Here is a 15,546-nt window from a genome sequence, read left to right as displayed (position 1 = left end):
TTCTCAGGAAGGCACATATACAGTCATGCCAATGAGCATCTAAATGATTCAGAGAGAGATTGGGAGAAATTGCTGTTAGCTGAAACCATCCTTCTGAATCCCTGCAGCCAAGCATGGAGGTGGAAACATGATGCTTTTCCAGCATACTGACCAAAAACATACCACCTAGCCAACAAAGTGGCTCAAGAAGGAGCACATTAACCAATTCCCACCCAGTCTATAGCAGATTGATGGCCTGGAAGTGTTTGTGTGGCTTCTTACCACTTGATCAGCTGTGACCAATCACAACTGGTCTTTATGTGAACCAGGAAGTGCCGGTAAATGGCATTCCTCGGTTCCTGCTGACAGAGAGCCGATCGGCGGTTCGCACTGTCCGAGGGGAATCTGTGCTGATAAGCCGCACATTGATTATCGGCACAGCCCCATCAGATGTGTCACCACAGCTGCTAAATAGGTGCCAATCAGCTGCCAGTCTGTGCCCCCACAGGTTCGCCTGTCAGTGCCCAATAAAATGCCTACAGTAACACCTGTCAGAACCTCATCATCCATGAATATCAGTACCACCTATTGGTGCTCATCAGTGCTGCATATCAGCACCCATCAATTCTAAATATCAGTGCTTATGACTGCCACTTTCAGTGCCCGTCATTGAAGGAGAAAACAACATTTTATAACCGAAATGAAGACACTTTTTTTTTTTTTTTTTTAAGCAAAAATAACCCTAGTGGTAATCAAATACTATCAAAAGAGAGCTCCATTTGTGGGGAAAAAAATTTAGTGTTGCATGACCGCGCAATTTTTTTTCAAAGTGTAACACCACTGAAAATTGTCCTGGGCAAGAAGGGCCGAAAGTGCCTGGTATTTAAGTGGTTAGGTCATGGAGTGGCCAATCAGTCCCCAGATATGAATCCTATAGAAAATTTATGGTGATGGCTGTCTCTTGACAATTCGAAGTTTCAGCTAAGAAACCTTAACCACTTGCTGATTGCCCGCTGTTTGGTGGCGGCAGTGTGGCACTCCTGCGTGCATCTCCGTAGCTGTACGGTGGCGCCTTAAGGAATATAGGGCGTGCTGCGTCACTTAGGAGCCAATGCGCTCCTGAGAGAGACAACTGAGATCTGCCAATGTAAACACAGATCTTCGTTCTCTCAGGGGAGTGGAGACCGATCGTCTGCTCATAGTACTTGGCAGCAGCGATAGGTCTCCTCCCCCAGTCAGTCCCATCCCCCCACAGTTAGAAACACACCGAGGGAACACACTTAACCCCTTGATTGCCCCCTAGTGTTAACGGCTTTCCTGCCAGTGACATTTATACAGTAATCGGTGGCTATTTATAGCTTTGATCGCTGTATAAATGTCAATGGTCCCAAAATGGTGTCAAACGTGTCCAATCTGTTCGCACAAAGTTGCAGTCCTGATAAAAATCGCAGATTGCCACCATTACTAGTGAAAAAAAATTATTAATAAAAATGCCACAAATCTATCCCCTATTTTGTAGACACTTCAACTTTTGCGCAAACCAATATACGTTTATTGCGAGATATATATTTGATTTTTATTTTTTTTAGCGCAAAAAATAAAAACTGCTAAAAGCTCTTTGTAGGAAAAATGTTTGGGTACAATTTTGCACAACCGTGCAATTGTCCGTTAAAGCGACACAGTGCCGTATCACAAAAAATGGCCTGGTCAAGAAGTGGGTAAATCTTTCCGGGGCTGCAGTGGTTAAGGATTTAGAGAAGATCTGTAAAGAGCGGACCAAAATCCCTCCTGAGATGTGTGCAAACCTAGTCAACAACTACAAGAAACGTTTTACCCCTGTGCTAACAAGGGTTTCTCCACCAAGTACTAAGTGATGTTTTGCTTGGGGATCAAATACTTCTTTTACTCACTGAACTGCATCCTAATTTATAACATTTGTAGCTTGTTTTTTTTTCTGCATTTTGTCTCCATTTAAAATACACCCATGATAAAAAAAAAATATAGATCCTTCGATTCCTTGTAAGTGGGCAAACTTCCAAAATCTGAAGGGGATCAAATAATTTCCCTACTGTAGCAGCAAATGTCATTGTGTAAAATCATTCTTTCATATACCCTAGGTGGAGTCGTCCTTTCCCCCAGTACAGAAGCTAGTTACACCGCAATCCATTTCTGTATCCTCCAGTCTGAGGAAAATCAGACCTTCCCTTGCATCCATGCAGAGCAATGCAAACAGTTGCAGAACACAAAATTCTGACAAGCACAAGGTGAGTTTTAAAGAAGGGTTTTTTTAAAAACATCAGGAAGTTGGATGTCTAATTTTGGAGTGCCATTTTATAATGTTGCAGTACTCTGCATGAGAAAACACAGGTCTACTCTAAAAATGTTTAGGAAAAAAGACGTTTGTTGCCAATATTTCTAGTCATTTAGTGTCCCCTGGCCTCCATACTTGGTGTCACTGCCAAGAGTGAAGCAGTGAAGTCAGATCCCGATCAGCATACTTGTTCTGGGTCATTGACTTAAAGTATGAAGCCCAAACAATCAGCATTGCTGTCAGTTAACGAACATTTTCAGAAAGATGTTGGCAGTGATGGCCTAGGTGCCAGTCTGGGATATTTGCAGGGGTTCCAGAAGTGCTTCTTGAGCAATCTGCTTTGCAAAGGCGATAGAGGCTTATTATTGTGCTTGCCAAATAGTATGTTTTTAATATTTGTATATATGTTTGAGTCTATGCTCTTTTTATTTTTATTTTTTATTTATTTTTTGTTCTCTTTATTAGGAAAAAGGAAATCATGAACCTGATGTAATACCACAGCAAACAAGGTTGGTACCCTGTTGGGCTCATACTGGTTTCTGGTCTTGTTAGAGTGGCATTTTTTGTTTGATAAACAAAACGTAATTTATTGGTTGCCCCTAGTCTGTAGATAAACTCTTCTGGACTTTTGTGATTGTAAATATCTGCAGTACTTTTTCACTAAGAGCCCTTTAACACTGCCATTGCTTGGCCATTGGTGGTAAAACTAGCATCGCTTTTGACTCCCGCTAGCGGTGAATAAAAGGTTCAAAACGCTGCTGCTGAGGCCACTTCGGCAGTGCTAATTGATTTTAATGGGCAGGGGCACTTTAGAAGCAGCTTTTACACTGGGATTGTAGATGAGGCTCTTTTCAGGTGGTGTTTTTAGCGCTCACGTGCTTGAAACGCCTTCAGTGTGAAAGGGGTCTTAGTATCTCAGCATTCTTTGAGTACTCTGTCATTAATCTGACAAATCTTTCTGCTAATACACATGGATGTATATAAATGTGTGCGATCATTACTGATCGTTTAAGTTTGTAATTCTTTCAAACAGTTTTTCATACCCCACCTTCAGTACCCCAGCATCAAATGGCTTTGGTTCAACAAAAGGTGGAGGCAAAATGATGAGGGAACGAGGGTCAACAAAGCCATCGGAAGAGGTAATACTTTATCCAAGTCAATTTGTGCTTTTAGGTAATTTACAGTTTTACAGTGCTGCAATACTTTGACAATGCTGTCCACTTTGTAGGAGGTAGAGGTTCCCTGTCTACCTGAAATACCACTGCCAATAAGCAAGACTGCACTTCCTAAATTTAGTTTGAACTTTGAACAGAGGACTACACCACTTCCTGTTAGACAGCCAGTTTCTACTAAGGTAAGTGACCTCTTTTTACACTCGTGGATTTGTTAGGGATTTTCAGGTGTGTTTACCTTTTTGTGCCTGGAGGTCATAAGATAAGAATGCTGTGGTTCTCGTGCACATCGCTAGATCGAGATCAGGCTCAGGTAAGTATTGCAGGGTGCATTGCATACTGAAGGTTTTTTACCTTCATGCAGAGAAAGCATTAAAGTTGAAAAATACTCACCTGGAATAGATCGATGCGCCAGCCGCTGACCCCTTCTTGCTTCCCAGGTCTCATGCATCTCCCGCTGCCATTGACCGGCTGAAGATGTCACTTCCGCGCATGCGCAGGAGTTACGGCAGGTTTGGCGCTGCAGAATTTGTGCAGTGAGCTGCGTTTGCGCCACTTACTGTACTGGGCCAGGTAAGAAGCTTTTAATACAGAAGAGACAAAGCATGTCTCTTGCATTAAAAGGCCTGCCTGCCACCCATTTTCTAGATAAATGTTTTTACAATATCAGGAAAAAATAGTGAGTTTGCCACATCCCACATAGAGATAGAGATGTCTGTCTATATCCCCAATTGGGATTTAAAATTGGCCACAATACTGATTGTAATAAAATTACTTTTTATATATTCAAATATTGGCTAAAAAATCATAACACGCTTGATAAAACAAACATCAGACACAAACATAGATAATATAATATCTTGCAATAGAATACAAAGAATACGTTTATAAAGTAGTCTCTAGTAGCCAAAATGCGTTCTGGTACCCAACGTGTTTCAGCTATAAAGTCCTTTCATCAGGGGTATTTATATAGGAAAATTTAAATTCGAGAAATGGTGACTGGCACCGCAATCTGAGTATTCAGGCAAGACTTAAGTTGGCAATGTCAGCGGATGGCATATGTGGAGGATGCAAAGTACCTTTTTTTTTTTAATTTATTTATTTATTTTTTTTATTGGTCTTGGCTACATTAGCCTACAGATGGTAGACCTAAATTGGAGCCCTCTTTTAAGCCCCATTTACACTTGTGAATGCAGCCACTTGCACTTAGGGAATTTAAATGACTCAGTTCGCAACTGTCAATGTGGCCTTGCAGCCAATAATCCATTGTGTCGTCAACAAAATTTTAGGCGACTAGGAAATTAAAGTCCTCCCTTCTACATTTTACTTTACAGAAAGATGCGTTTTGGGTCACCCCACAGTCTACTTGGTATGGGCAATGATCAGGCAGAAAATCTAAGTTTGAAAAGTTTACTTTCAGAGGAGTGGTCTCTTTGCACAGAGATCTGGGCCCAGTGGGGGACATTATGTCAAGGACAATTTTAATATAAGGGAGCTCTCATCCTAGCTGCAGCTTTAGTTTTTTTGTGCATCTAGCACTTCTGTAGATAGATGGCACTATTACCCACTCATATGGTTGATCTTCAGTCAACCGCTAAACGCGAAAAAGGGAATTTTACACCAAGGACTCCAGATTAAGAATTCTGAGGCTGAAAAAAAACTGTAGATTTGTTTTTTTAACCACTTTGTGCCTGTTCTGTAGTCAAGACTGCTACAGCGTGGGCTTAAAATGCTGGGAGGGTGGACATGGACATCGTTTAGCAAAAAAAAAAAAAACAGTGGTGATTAAATACCACTATAAGAGAGCTCTAGTTGTGAAAAAAATTATAAAAATGTCATATGGTTAGTGTTGCATGACCGCGCAATTGTCATTGAAAGTGTGACCGCGCTGAAAGCTGAAAATTTGCCTGGGCAGGTAGGGGGTATAAGTGCCCAGTAAGCAAGTGGTTAAATAACTGTCGTTCTACCTTTAGCTTTGTAAACTAAGCCTGTTTTTTTTTTTTTTTTTTTTTTTTCAAGGAAAGCGATGAGGTGAATATTGGTGGAAAGCTAGTGAGTAATTTAAAATTTTGTTGCAAGTGTGTGTATGTGTATAGAGAGATATGGATATAGATTTTGTTTTTGATGCTGCACTCCTAATTTTAATGTTTTCCCACTTTCTCTAGTGTACCATTTCTGCTGATGCTCCAGACTTTAACTTCTCACAGCCAGTTGTGAAATCTATCAGTTCCAGTGAAGAGTCGGCTGCATCTCCCGTAAGCAATAAGCACCTTGAAAGCAGGACATAAAGCAAATTTATTTATCTATGCGTCGAGCAACTCTTATCTAGCAGGGCTGATGTGGACGGGCCTTAAAAGATTAATGCCCCTTTCACCTTGGCAAGAGTCTGCCACCAGATCTGCCTGCTCACTAGGGGATCTCTCATCCCCACTGAGCAGGTGGATGACAGGCCTGTGCCCATTCCGCTGGGCTGTCATATGACAGTGGGACTGCCTATCTGTTTAGGATCCCCACCCATCTGTTTTTAGCAGACAAGATCGGATTAGGTGTCAGTGGACAGATGTCCACTGACATCCGCTGCTTCATAGAGCGCAATAGATGGTCCAATCAGGTCTGCCTGAAAAACTGACGGTTCTAATCAGTTTCAGTGTGAAAGGGGTCTAAGGCCGGGTTCACAATGGTACGACATACTCTCCGACCATAGAAAAGTCAGCAGCTACAAAAAGTGTAGCTGCTGACTTTTATTAACCACTAGGTGTCCACACTATAGCTGAAAGACGGCTACAGCGCGGACTCCAATTGCCAGGAGGGCATCACTGGACGTTGTCCTGTTTACTTCCACGATGCCCGTGGGCACGCATCAGGGAAGTTCTTTGTTGGCCGTGTCCCTTGGACACATCCAATCACAGATTGTGCTAAAGGGCCAATCACAGCATCCATTTAGCACTCGATCTGAGTGTCCAATGAGAGATGATCTCATGTAAACCTGAGATCATCTCTCATTGCCGGCTCTCCCTCCTCACACAGACATCGTGGTGGAGGGACGGCCACCTGTCTGTGCCATCCGTTATCACTGTCATGTGTCATTAGTGCCACATATCAGTGCCATCTGTCGGTGTCACAAGTGCCACGTATTGGTGCCATCTGTCGGTGTCACCAGGGCCGGATTAACATAGGGGCTATTGGAGCTGCAGCTCCAGGCCCCTTTCTCAAGATAGGCCCATTTGCCCCAAAAAAAAAAATCAACTTGGAGGATTGTAGCTTGGCGATCAGGAGTCAGAGACCCCACATTTGGGGGGTAGGCAGCTAAAGACCCACTCCAGCACTGGTTAAAATATGGGGCTGCTATCATCTGTGGTTCCGGAGATGCAGGGCTGCTTGCACAGCCTGTCAGAAGCTACATACAGAGCGGGCAGTTACAAGCTGGAACACTGCAACAGACTGAGAGGATGAACTCACAGTGCTTATAATAATTATTTATATATTACTTATGATAATTAACCCCTTGCCACCCAGGCCCATCCTGAGACTTCTCTCCTACATGTAAAAGTCATCATTTTTTTTATGCTGGAAAATTACTCAGAACCCTCAAGCATTATATATATTGTTTTAGCAGACACCCTATGGAATAAAATGGTGGTCTTTGCAACTTTTTATGTTGCATGATATTTGCGCACCAATTTTTCAAACTTTTTTTTGGAAAGAAACTGTTTCATTCATTAAAAAAAAACACTAAAGTTAGCACAATTTTTTGTTGTGTACAAAGCGATGCTTTACATTTTTTTACAGGTTACATGTTTAGAGTTACAGAGGAGGTCTAGTGCTAGAATTATTGCTCTCGCTCTAACGATCGTGGCGTATGTAACCTGTGTGTATCTGGCTCTGATACTAACCAGTGCCTACCCAGGGACTGACTAGTATCTCTCCCCAGCCTGTCCCCACACACCCTCTCACCTGCTAACCTGTGAATGAGGCAATCCCTCCCGCAGTGTTATTGTGTTCTGCCAGTGAATACAATGATCAGTGTTGCTAACTATAGCTGGCAGCACTGATTGTTTTGGGGAAAACCTGACAGGCTGGTTGTACTCAAGTCGGTTAATAGGTTGACTTGTGTAAAACCAACTAGCCCATACATAGATCGACTATGGCTGGTCTCTGCTTAATTGGTGTAATTTTAATCCATGTCTGACCCGCTTAACCACTACACAGTCCCTAAACATCCTTCCACAAACCTTTAAATTTTTCCTTCCCAGATTACTTCATCCTCCTCTCCCATACATAGTACCCACTGTCATACTCTCCACACTTCTCTCCTGTACATACTACTCACTGTCATTCCCTCCATACTCCTCTCCTATACATAGTGCCCAGCGTCATACCCTCCCTCCACACTCCTCTCCTGTAATTACTGCTTACTGTCCTACTCTCCACACTTCTCTCCTATACATAGTGCCCACTGTCATACCCTCCACACTCTTCTCTTATACATAGTGCCCAATGTCATACCCTCTACACTCCGCTGCTGTGCATACTGCCCACTGTCATACCCTTCACACTCCTCTCCTGTACATAGTGCCTTCTGCCATACTCCTCTCATGTATATAGTGCCCACTGTTAGACCCTCCACATTCCTCTCCCTCACCTGCACATACTTCCCACTTTTATACCATCCATACTCCTCCCCTATGCCTCTTACCCACAAAAACTGTTCTTTAAAATTATACTGAATATCCCCAATGTTACCAGCTCTAAAATGGGCCCACTTTTGTCAGTTCAACTAAAGGAAATCTCACAGTCCTCATATTTTTTCTGCCCCATTATTAGTACTTATTTAATTTTGTAATTACTATTGTGATGTATAGAGGAACACGGGGGATGTCAGCTACTCTAAACATAGCACTTGTAAAAAAAGCGTTCCTGAAAATATTTTTGAAATGTTGACAACTATTCACTTAGGCACTGCCCAAGAGCCACAGGGTCAGTAGGCGGCCCCATGAGAGGCTCGTGATATTAAAGCAGTAGTAAACTTTTCTAACATTACTACTTTTTAGAGGCCCTGGGGTAGGTTATGCCATAATGTACAAGTATGCCCAGCATATTAGCACATTAGGGTACACTTAAATTGTCAGACTGAGCCCTCCAGTGCTGTGCTGTGATCAATCCGGCGGGGCCCGGGCACTTCCATCTTCACCCGGTCTTCCTTCTGGGTTCTGTGCCTTCGGTCACTTGCCTTGGCCAGACTGCGTTGATGCCATTCCCACACATGCTCATGTGCATCCTCTTTCTCTCATCCCCCCCCCCCTTTCTCTCTCTCCTCCTCCCTCCCTTACCCCTCACACCTCTTTCATCCCCTTTCTATCTCTCTCATCCTCCCTCTCTCTCTTAAATTTAATTTGTTATAACAAAAAATATTTAGCATTTTTATTTATTTATTTATAAAAGGCCCCACCAAAATCCTCAGCACCAGGCCCATTATGTTCTTAATCTGGCCCTGGGTGTCACGTGTCATTGTCCTGGTGCTCCAGGGCCTTCAAAAGTGTAATAAGTAGTCAACAAGTTAGTTGTGTAATTTATGCTCCTAGAACACATGATGGTACTTCCTGCATGTTGGGCCTCTCTGTGGCCAGGCTGTGAAAGCCCCACACTGATATCTAGGGCTGCAACTAACAATTATTTCCATATGTATTCTACATATTTTTAGTAAAAAAAAAATTACATTAGGGCGGATACATCGGACACTTTTTGACACCATTTTGGGACCATTGTCATTTATACAGCGATCAGTGCTATAAAAATGCACTGATTACTGTGTAAATGACAAGGAGGGGATAAGGGACTATATGCAAGATTTTAGTAATGAGAATGGTACCATTAGCAGTGATTGGTGTGGATTCATGAAGAATCGTTCTTACCAAACCAATCTCTTAACCTTCTATGAGGAGGTGAGTTGCCATCTAGATAAAGGTAGGCCCGTAGACGTGGTGTATCTGGATTTTGCAAAAGCATTTGACAGTTCCCCATAAATGTTTACTGTACAAAATAAGGTCCGTTGGCATGGACCATAGGGTGAGTACATGGATTGAAAACTGGCTACAAGGGCGAGTTCAGAGGGTGGTGATAAATGGGGAGTACTCGGAATGGTTACAGGTGGGTAGTGGGGTCCCCCAGGGTTCTGTGCTGGGACCAATCCTATTTAATTTGTTCATAAACTACCTGAAGGATGGGGTAAACAGTTTAGTCTCTATTTGTGGACGATACTAAGCTAAGCAGGGCTATAACTTCTCCTCAGGATGTGGAAACCTTACAAAAAAGATCTTGAGGGTGGCTAGTAACTGAAGAGCGCACAACTGTGCGGGGTGGAACTTTTCCAAAAGTTCAGGGGGAGCAGACGATACGCCTGAGGTGTGTAAGGATCAATATGATGATGATTGGGGGGGGGGGGGGTTAGTAGTAAGAAACGTTTCGGGCAATTGGGGACTTGCCAGGATGAATCTGTGTGAGCAAACGGGGATATTATCGGGCAAGGCCCAACTCGCAGTTCTCAGAGAATTGCCCGATCTGGTGCTAAAGCAGAAGAGTCACGGTCACAAGGGGGAGGGAGGATAATCACTGGGGGGTTGGGTGTGTGCAGGTCCAGCCGCTTCTGTGTTCCAGCCATGACAAAATCTCTGCAAGATCCTGGGCCTTGCCATCACAGACTACACGGAGCCTCGCTGGGAACAACATTGCATATGTCAGGTGGTGAATGCGTAGTCTTTTGGCCTCAGCGAACTGTGCTATTTCCTTTTGTACTTCAGTGGAGAAATTCAGGAACACAGCAATGTGGACGTTGTCAAAGGGGATGTTTCCTCTTTCTCGGGTTAGCTGCAGAATAGTGTCCTGATTACGGTGGTTGATGATTTTGCCAATAAAGGTGTGCAGGGGAGCACCGCTCAGAGGGTGTGCAGCCAGGCGATGAGCGTGCTCCACCACAAATGTGGATGAGAAGGCCTCCGCGCTGAAGGTTTTGGTGAGCAAGTTCTCAAATGGGGGGGGGTGGTCTGTCCCTTCAGTCCCCTCAGACAGACCCACGAAGCGAAGACTGCAACGGTGTAGTCTGTTCTCCATGTCATCTTGCTTGCTGAGAACTGAATTGAGCTGGTGCTGCAGCCTTTCAGTTGTCATCTGCAGCACTGGAATGTCATCCTCTAGGTGTGCCCCTCTCCTTGTGGATGTCTTGCCTGATGAGAGATGTCAACCTTCACCACCTATTTTTGAAGTAAGGGTAGACTGGCACAAGGAGATGGCCTCCAGCACTCTGGCAGTGTCCCCCGTGGGTAGTTCTTCCCTCTGCCGTGTCTTGCTCCTCATGGCAGTACTTATCTAGCTTTGTCAGGGCTCCGGAGGTCGGTTTCGGTGGTGAAATGTAGGCGAGTGTAGGTAGGAACACCGTATAGGTAGCTTGGTGTGATATTAGTAGAAGGAATCAAACCCACCCCCACCCAGGATCGGTAAGAAAGATTAATCTCAGACTGAGCTCTTAGCCTGAAGCATAGGAAGTGCAGGCTATGTCCCAATAAATACGTCTTTTGTTCATTGACGGACACAGCACTTTAATCTTGACCTTAGGGTTATATCGCCACCTTTTGGAGAGGACTAGGCAGAACACACAAACACGGCAATGCCCAAGGGCAGTCCTACCGGCTATAACCCCTCACTGCTTCCAGCAGCTCATTTTTTTTCTGCCTAGTCTAGGAGGACCTGGCTCCCTGTGGGGACCAATGGTCCTTGGAATTTTTCCTTTTTCTGATGGTTTTTGATTCCTGTGATCTACAATCACAATATAGTTCCTGGCAGTCTCCCCAGCCTGGCCATAGAGCATGTGCAGACATTAGCTATGCACTTGGTTGGCTAGGGCATGCCCCTTTCTGGTCCAGGGGCGGCAGGTGAGCTATATGCTCTGGGGCACACGTATGACCGGACTACTGCTGTCTGAGTCAGTGTGCTGTGGCTGAGAGCCACCCCGTACTGCTCGGATGATGCAGGAGGGGCAAGTATGGTTTCACCTGTTTAGGCAGGATGGAGCAGCTGGGCATTCCCTGGGAGGTCGATTTTAGGGGGTCTCTTCCTCTCCCTTTCTTCTCTCCCTGTCTCTATCCCTCCTTCCCATTCTAAGGGACAGCTGTGTGACTGGGCATAGGAGGTGTGGAGCACGTACCTGTCCGGGGGTCCTCCTGGGTCCTGGCAAGGGGCTGCGTTGGGCAGTTGGTTGGTCCGCTGGGAATCGCAGCAATTTTCTTTTATCCGCGGCCACTTTCCCGGCGTTTTCAGACACTTTTTGCTGAGGCGGCCATTTTCTGGTAGTCTCAGGTCTGTTTTGCTCTAGCGCTGGCTGGTTTAGACTGGCACAGTGCGAAAAACCGACACAGAACACCGCGTGGCAGGCAGAGGGGAGAGAGGACGGCGGCAGCACTTAGGTCAGGGTGATGAGTCCTGCAGGGGGCCCCCTCAGTCTGTGGCAGCTAGGAGGGTGGACTTTTGTTGTTGTTTGCCTTAGGTTCCTAAGGGTGACGGGAGCATGCGTCAGCATGGCGCCAGAAGCTGGCATTTCTTCTCCAAATACCTCTGTTTTAGCAACTGATTCCTCTGCACCTGTGGTGCCTATGGACGCTCTGTCCGACTACGGCTCTTTCCGGAGATCGGACTCTCTGTATCGGTGGCTGGTCCGAAGAAGGGCCCTCCTTTCCTGTCAATGCACATCCTACCAGGACAATTGGTGCCTCTTGTGCTTTCTGACATCAAGCTTCCGTTTCCCAGTTGTGTGACGACCTGGTCGTCCATTCACACTTTCACCAAGTTTTACAAGGTTGATGTGGGCGCATCTTCGGATGCGTGCTTTGGCCGCAAGGGTTTGCAGGCGACCGTTTGATGTTGCGACTCCTCTGAGGAGGTGTTCTCTTTGTTATGGGTGGAGTTTATTTTCTTTCTGTTCCCACCCCTTGTTTTGACACTGCTTGGGGACATACCTAAGGTCAAGATTAAAGTGCTGTGTCCGTCAATGAACGAAAGAGAAAATAGGATTTTTGTACTCGCCGTAAAATCCTTTTCTCTGATGTTCATTGATGGACACAGCACCCACCCCTCCGATTTATGTTTGTACTGCTTTTTGACGACCTGAGCTGCTGGAAGCAGTGAGGGGTTATAGCCAGTAGGACTGCCCCTGGGGGGTGCTGTGGTGTTTGTGTTCACTGGGTGTATATAAAGGTTTACAACCACTTTAATGAACAACTGAGAATTTATTATCTCATTGATATGAAAGGTTTATGTTCTAGTGAATATCATACTTCAGCCACAGTAAGTGTTTATGCACTCAATGCCAGCTTTTGTTAGCATTATTTGCATTGGAAGATTCACTTAAAATAGACTTTTGATGACCACATAGGGCAATGGCCTTCACTTTAAGGGGGTCTATGTCCCGTAGACTACATTTATGCTATGTGGCTTGAACTTTGCCATATTGCCACTTTAATTTGCTACCATTGATTGCATTTGTGGACTTTATTACAAGTGACTTCTGTTGGCTACATAACTATAAGACATGACCTATACTTCAGGGGGGCCTATATTGTGTTCCGTGGATTGAACCATGTGTTGTAGATTGAATTTTTTCATATTGATACTCCCTTGCTTTATGTGAATGTTACACCGAAAACCCTGCTTTTTGGGGTTTCAGAGTAGTTTTTGGCTACCCGAAGAATATCCACTCTGTTATAAGTATACATCTTGTGGGTGTCATGTTGTATGATTTATTCTTAAACTTTTTTTTTTTCTCCTCATAGGTGGGTTTCACCTTTAGAGCACCAGCTTTAAAGACCTCTTCACCTCATGAAAATACTAAATTCATGCTGAGCAGTCCTGGTAAGTACTTTTGATTTTAAATATATATCTGTTTTCTTTTTATACTGTCCGTATATTACCTGCTTGTGGTTCTCAATGGACTACAAGTGTGCTAATCTAGCTCATAGTATAATTGATGATATGACCAGAAATGTATTTTTTTTGTTTTTTTAGGCTTAGAAAATTTTCATGAAATGCAGATATCTGTTTACTTTGCCTTAAATGCTGTGTGTTTGCATGTTTGACCTTCTACCCCACAAAAAAAGTCTAAGCCCACTGCTACTACCCATTTTCATTGAAAGGGATAATTTTGCTTCCTGGCACCCTTGTAAGTCAAAAGCTGGCCCATCCTTTATTCACAAGCCTTGAACCCTAAACCCTTCCAAGCCAACCATGACGCCCTCTTCAGCCTTCTCTGGTGTGTGGGGAGGAGTCTGTTGGCTTTAGTACCAGTCTAGATCAGAGAGATCCTGAACATTTGGGTCCAACCTGTTTCCAGGGGCTTCAAAATAGAATTTCTGTCCCTGTTCCCTCCTAGATTCATACCCTCCAAACTGCCAGCTTCACCTCAGACAGGCAAACTTGTGGGCTTCCCTGGATCAACCTGAGGTTCAAGGAATGGTAATTCAGTTCCTAAAAATGAAAAGTCCAAAGGGTTTTTTCATGCAAAGCTGTTCAGTGTTCCAAAACGGAACTAATGCATTCACCCTATTTTGGATTTGGCTATCTGTTCAGGGATTTTGTGTCCCCAAATTTCTCATGTAGTCTGCACAATCTTTCTTTGCTTCTTTCAGATCAGAGATGCCATTTCTTCCTTCTAATCTTTACCACATACCATTGCTTTATATACTTTGCTGTGGGGGACAGCAATTTGTTGCTGTCCAGTCTTGGGCCATCTTTCATACAAAGAGCCTTCACAAAGCTGCTAGTTTAGCTTGTGGCCCAATTAACCACTTTAGCCCTGGAAGGATTTACCCCCTTAATGACCAGGCCATTTGTGCGATACGGTACTGCCTCACTTTAACTGACAATTGCATGGTTGTAAGACGACGTACCCAATCAAAATTGATGTCCTTTTTTCCCCACAAATAGCTTTCTTTCAGTGGTATTTGATCACCTCTGTTTTTTTTTTTGTTTTTTTTTTTTTTTTTCGCTTTTTTTTTGTTTTTTCCTTTTTTTCTGCACTCTAAGCAAAAGAGCGACAATTTTGAAGAGAGAATTTTTTTTTTTACTTTCTGCTATAATACATATCCAAAAAATATATATATAAAAAAAAACGTATTCATCAGTTTAGGCCAATATGTATTCTGCTTCATATTTTTGGTAAATTGCGCTAAGCGTATATTGATTGGTTTGGTATGGGCTTTTTATTTTTTTTTGTCTTTTTACTGGTAATGGCGGCAGTCTATTTTTTAGTGGGACTGTGACATTGCGGTGGACAAACCTGACCCCAAGTGACATTTTTGCAATAAAAAAATGCACTGATTGGGGCGCCCACAGTATCTGTTGCACAAAATGACGTGCAGGTACTTGGTTTTATTGCAATAGAGCCAACCTGCTGCAGTATATGTACTATGGTTAAGATCTCAGAGTATCCACGCCAGCTGGATGACCTACTGCAAAGACTCAGCCATCGTTTGTCTAACATTCAAAGAATGGTTCAGCCCTCCAGCTGCCTAGAAAGACATACCCAGGAAAGATTCTCTGGCATCCAGCTGTCAGATCAACTGGTCATTCCTTCAATCACTTCTGCATGAGAGTCCTGGGCCTCAAGGTGACCTCCTTTTTGAGGTGGTTCCCTTCTCTGTTCTACTCCAGACCCTTACAACTCCTATATCTCAAGATATGGGGCAAACCGATCCCTTCTGCGGTCCATCTACTACTTCTGTCTAAGCCAGGCGAAAATCTGTCCGTGCCATTCTGCCGACGTACATCAGCGTGTGTCGGTCGGGAAGTGGTTAATAAATCTGCAAAAAATGTCAACAATTCTGTGTTTTTCTATCAATATGGGGTGCTGTGTGTACATTAAGGAAAAAAATTAACCTAAATGATTTTAGCAAATGGCTGCACTATAACAAAGGGTGAAAAATTTAAGGGGGTCTGAATACTTTCCTTCCCCACTGTAAATGGTCTCCAGTGGTCCTTATTGCCCAAAATTGGTCTGTGCGAACCTTTTACACAGACCTCCGATTCCTGGCTCACCTGCTT

General features: G+C 43.9%; 1 protein-coding gene across 3 annotated transcripts in view; it reads left to right on the top strand.

Moving 5' to 3' along the window:
* Window positions 1–15,546, top strand: part of NUP153 (nucleoporin 153) — a 143,793-nt gene that overhangs the window by 80,800 nt on the left and 47,447 nt on the right. For all 3 annotated transcript variants that reach the window (XM_077492243.1, XM_077492242.1, XM_077492241.1), the window contains 7 exons: window positions 2,097–2,243; window positions 2,756–2,799; window positions 3,324–3,429; window positions 3,519–3,644; window positions 5,482–5,514; window positions 5,628–5,717; window positions 13,281–13,359. In XM_077492243.1, coding sequence (XP_077348369.1) covers window positions 2,097–2,243; window positions 2,756–2,799; window positions 3,324–3,429; window positions 3,519–3,644; window positions 5,482–5,514; window positions 5,628–5,717; window positions 13,281–13,359 — 625 coding nt within the window. The remainder of the gene's footprint in view (window positions 1–2,096; window positions 2,244–2,755; window positions 2,800–3,323; window positions 3,430–3,518; window positions 3,645–5,481; window positions 5,515–5,627; window positions 5,718–13,280; window positions 13,360–15,546) is intronic.

This window comes from Lithobates pipiens, unplaced genomic scaffold (assembly GCF_037356315.1).
Source record: "Lithobates pipiens isolate NorthernLeopardFrog02 unplaced genomic scaffold, aLitPip1_a1.2 Scaffold_19, whole genome shotgun sequence".
Taxonomy (NCBI): domain Eukaryota; kingdom Metazoa; phylum Chordata; class Amphibia; order Anura; family Ranidae; genus Lithobates; species Lithobates pipiens.
The sequence above is the reverse complement of the archived record's forward strand: the minus strand, read 5'-3'. Positions and strand labels throughout refer to the sequence as shown.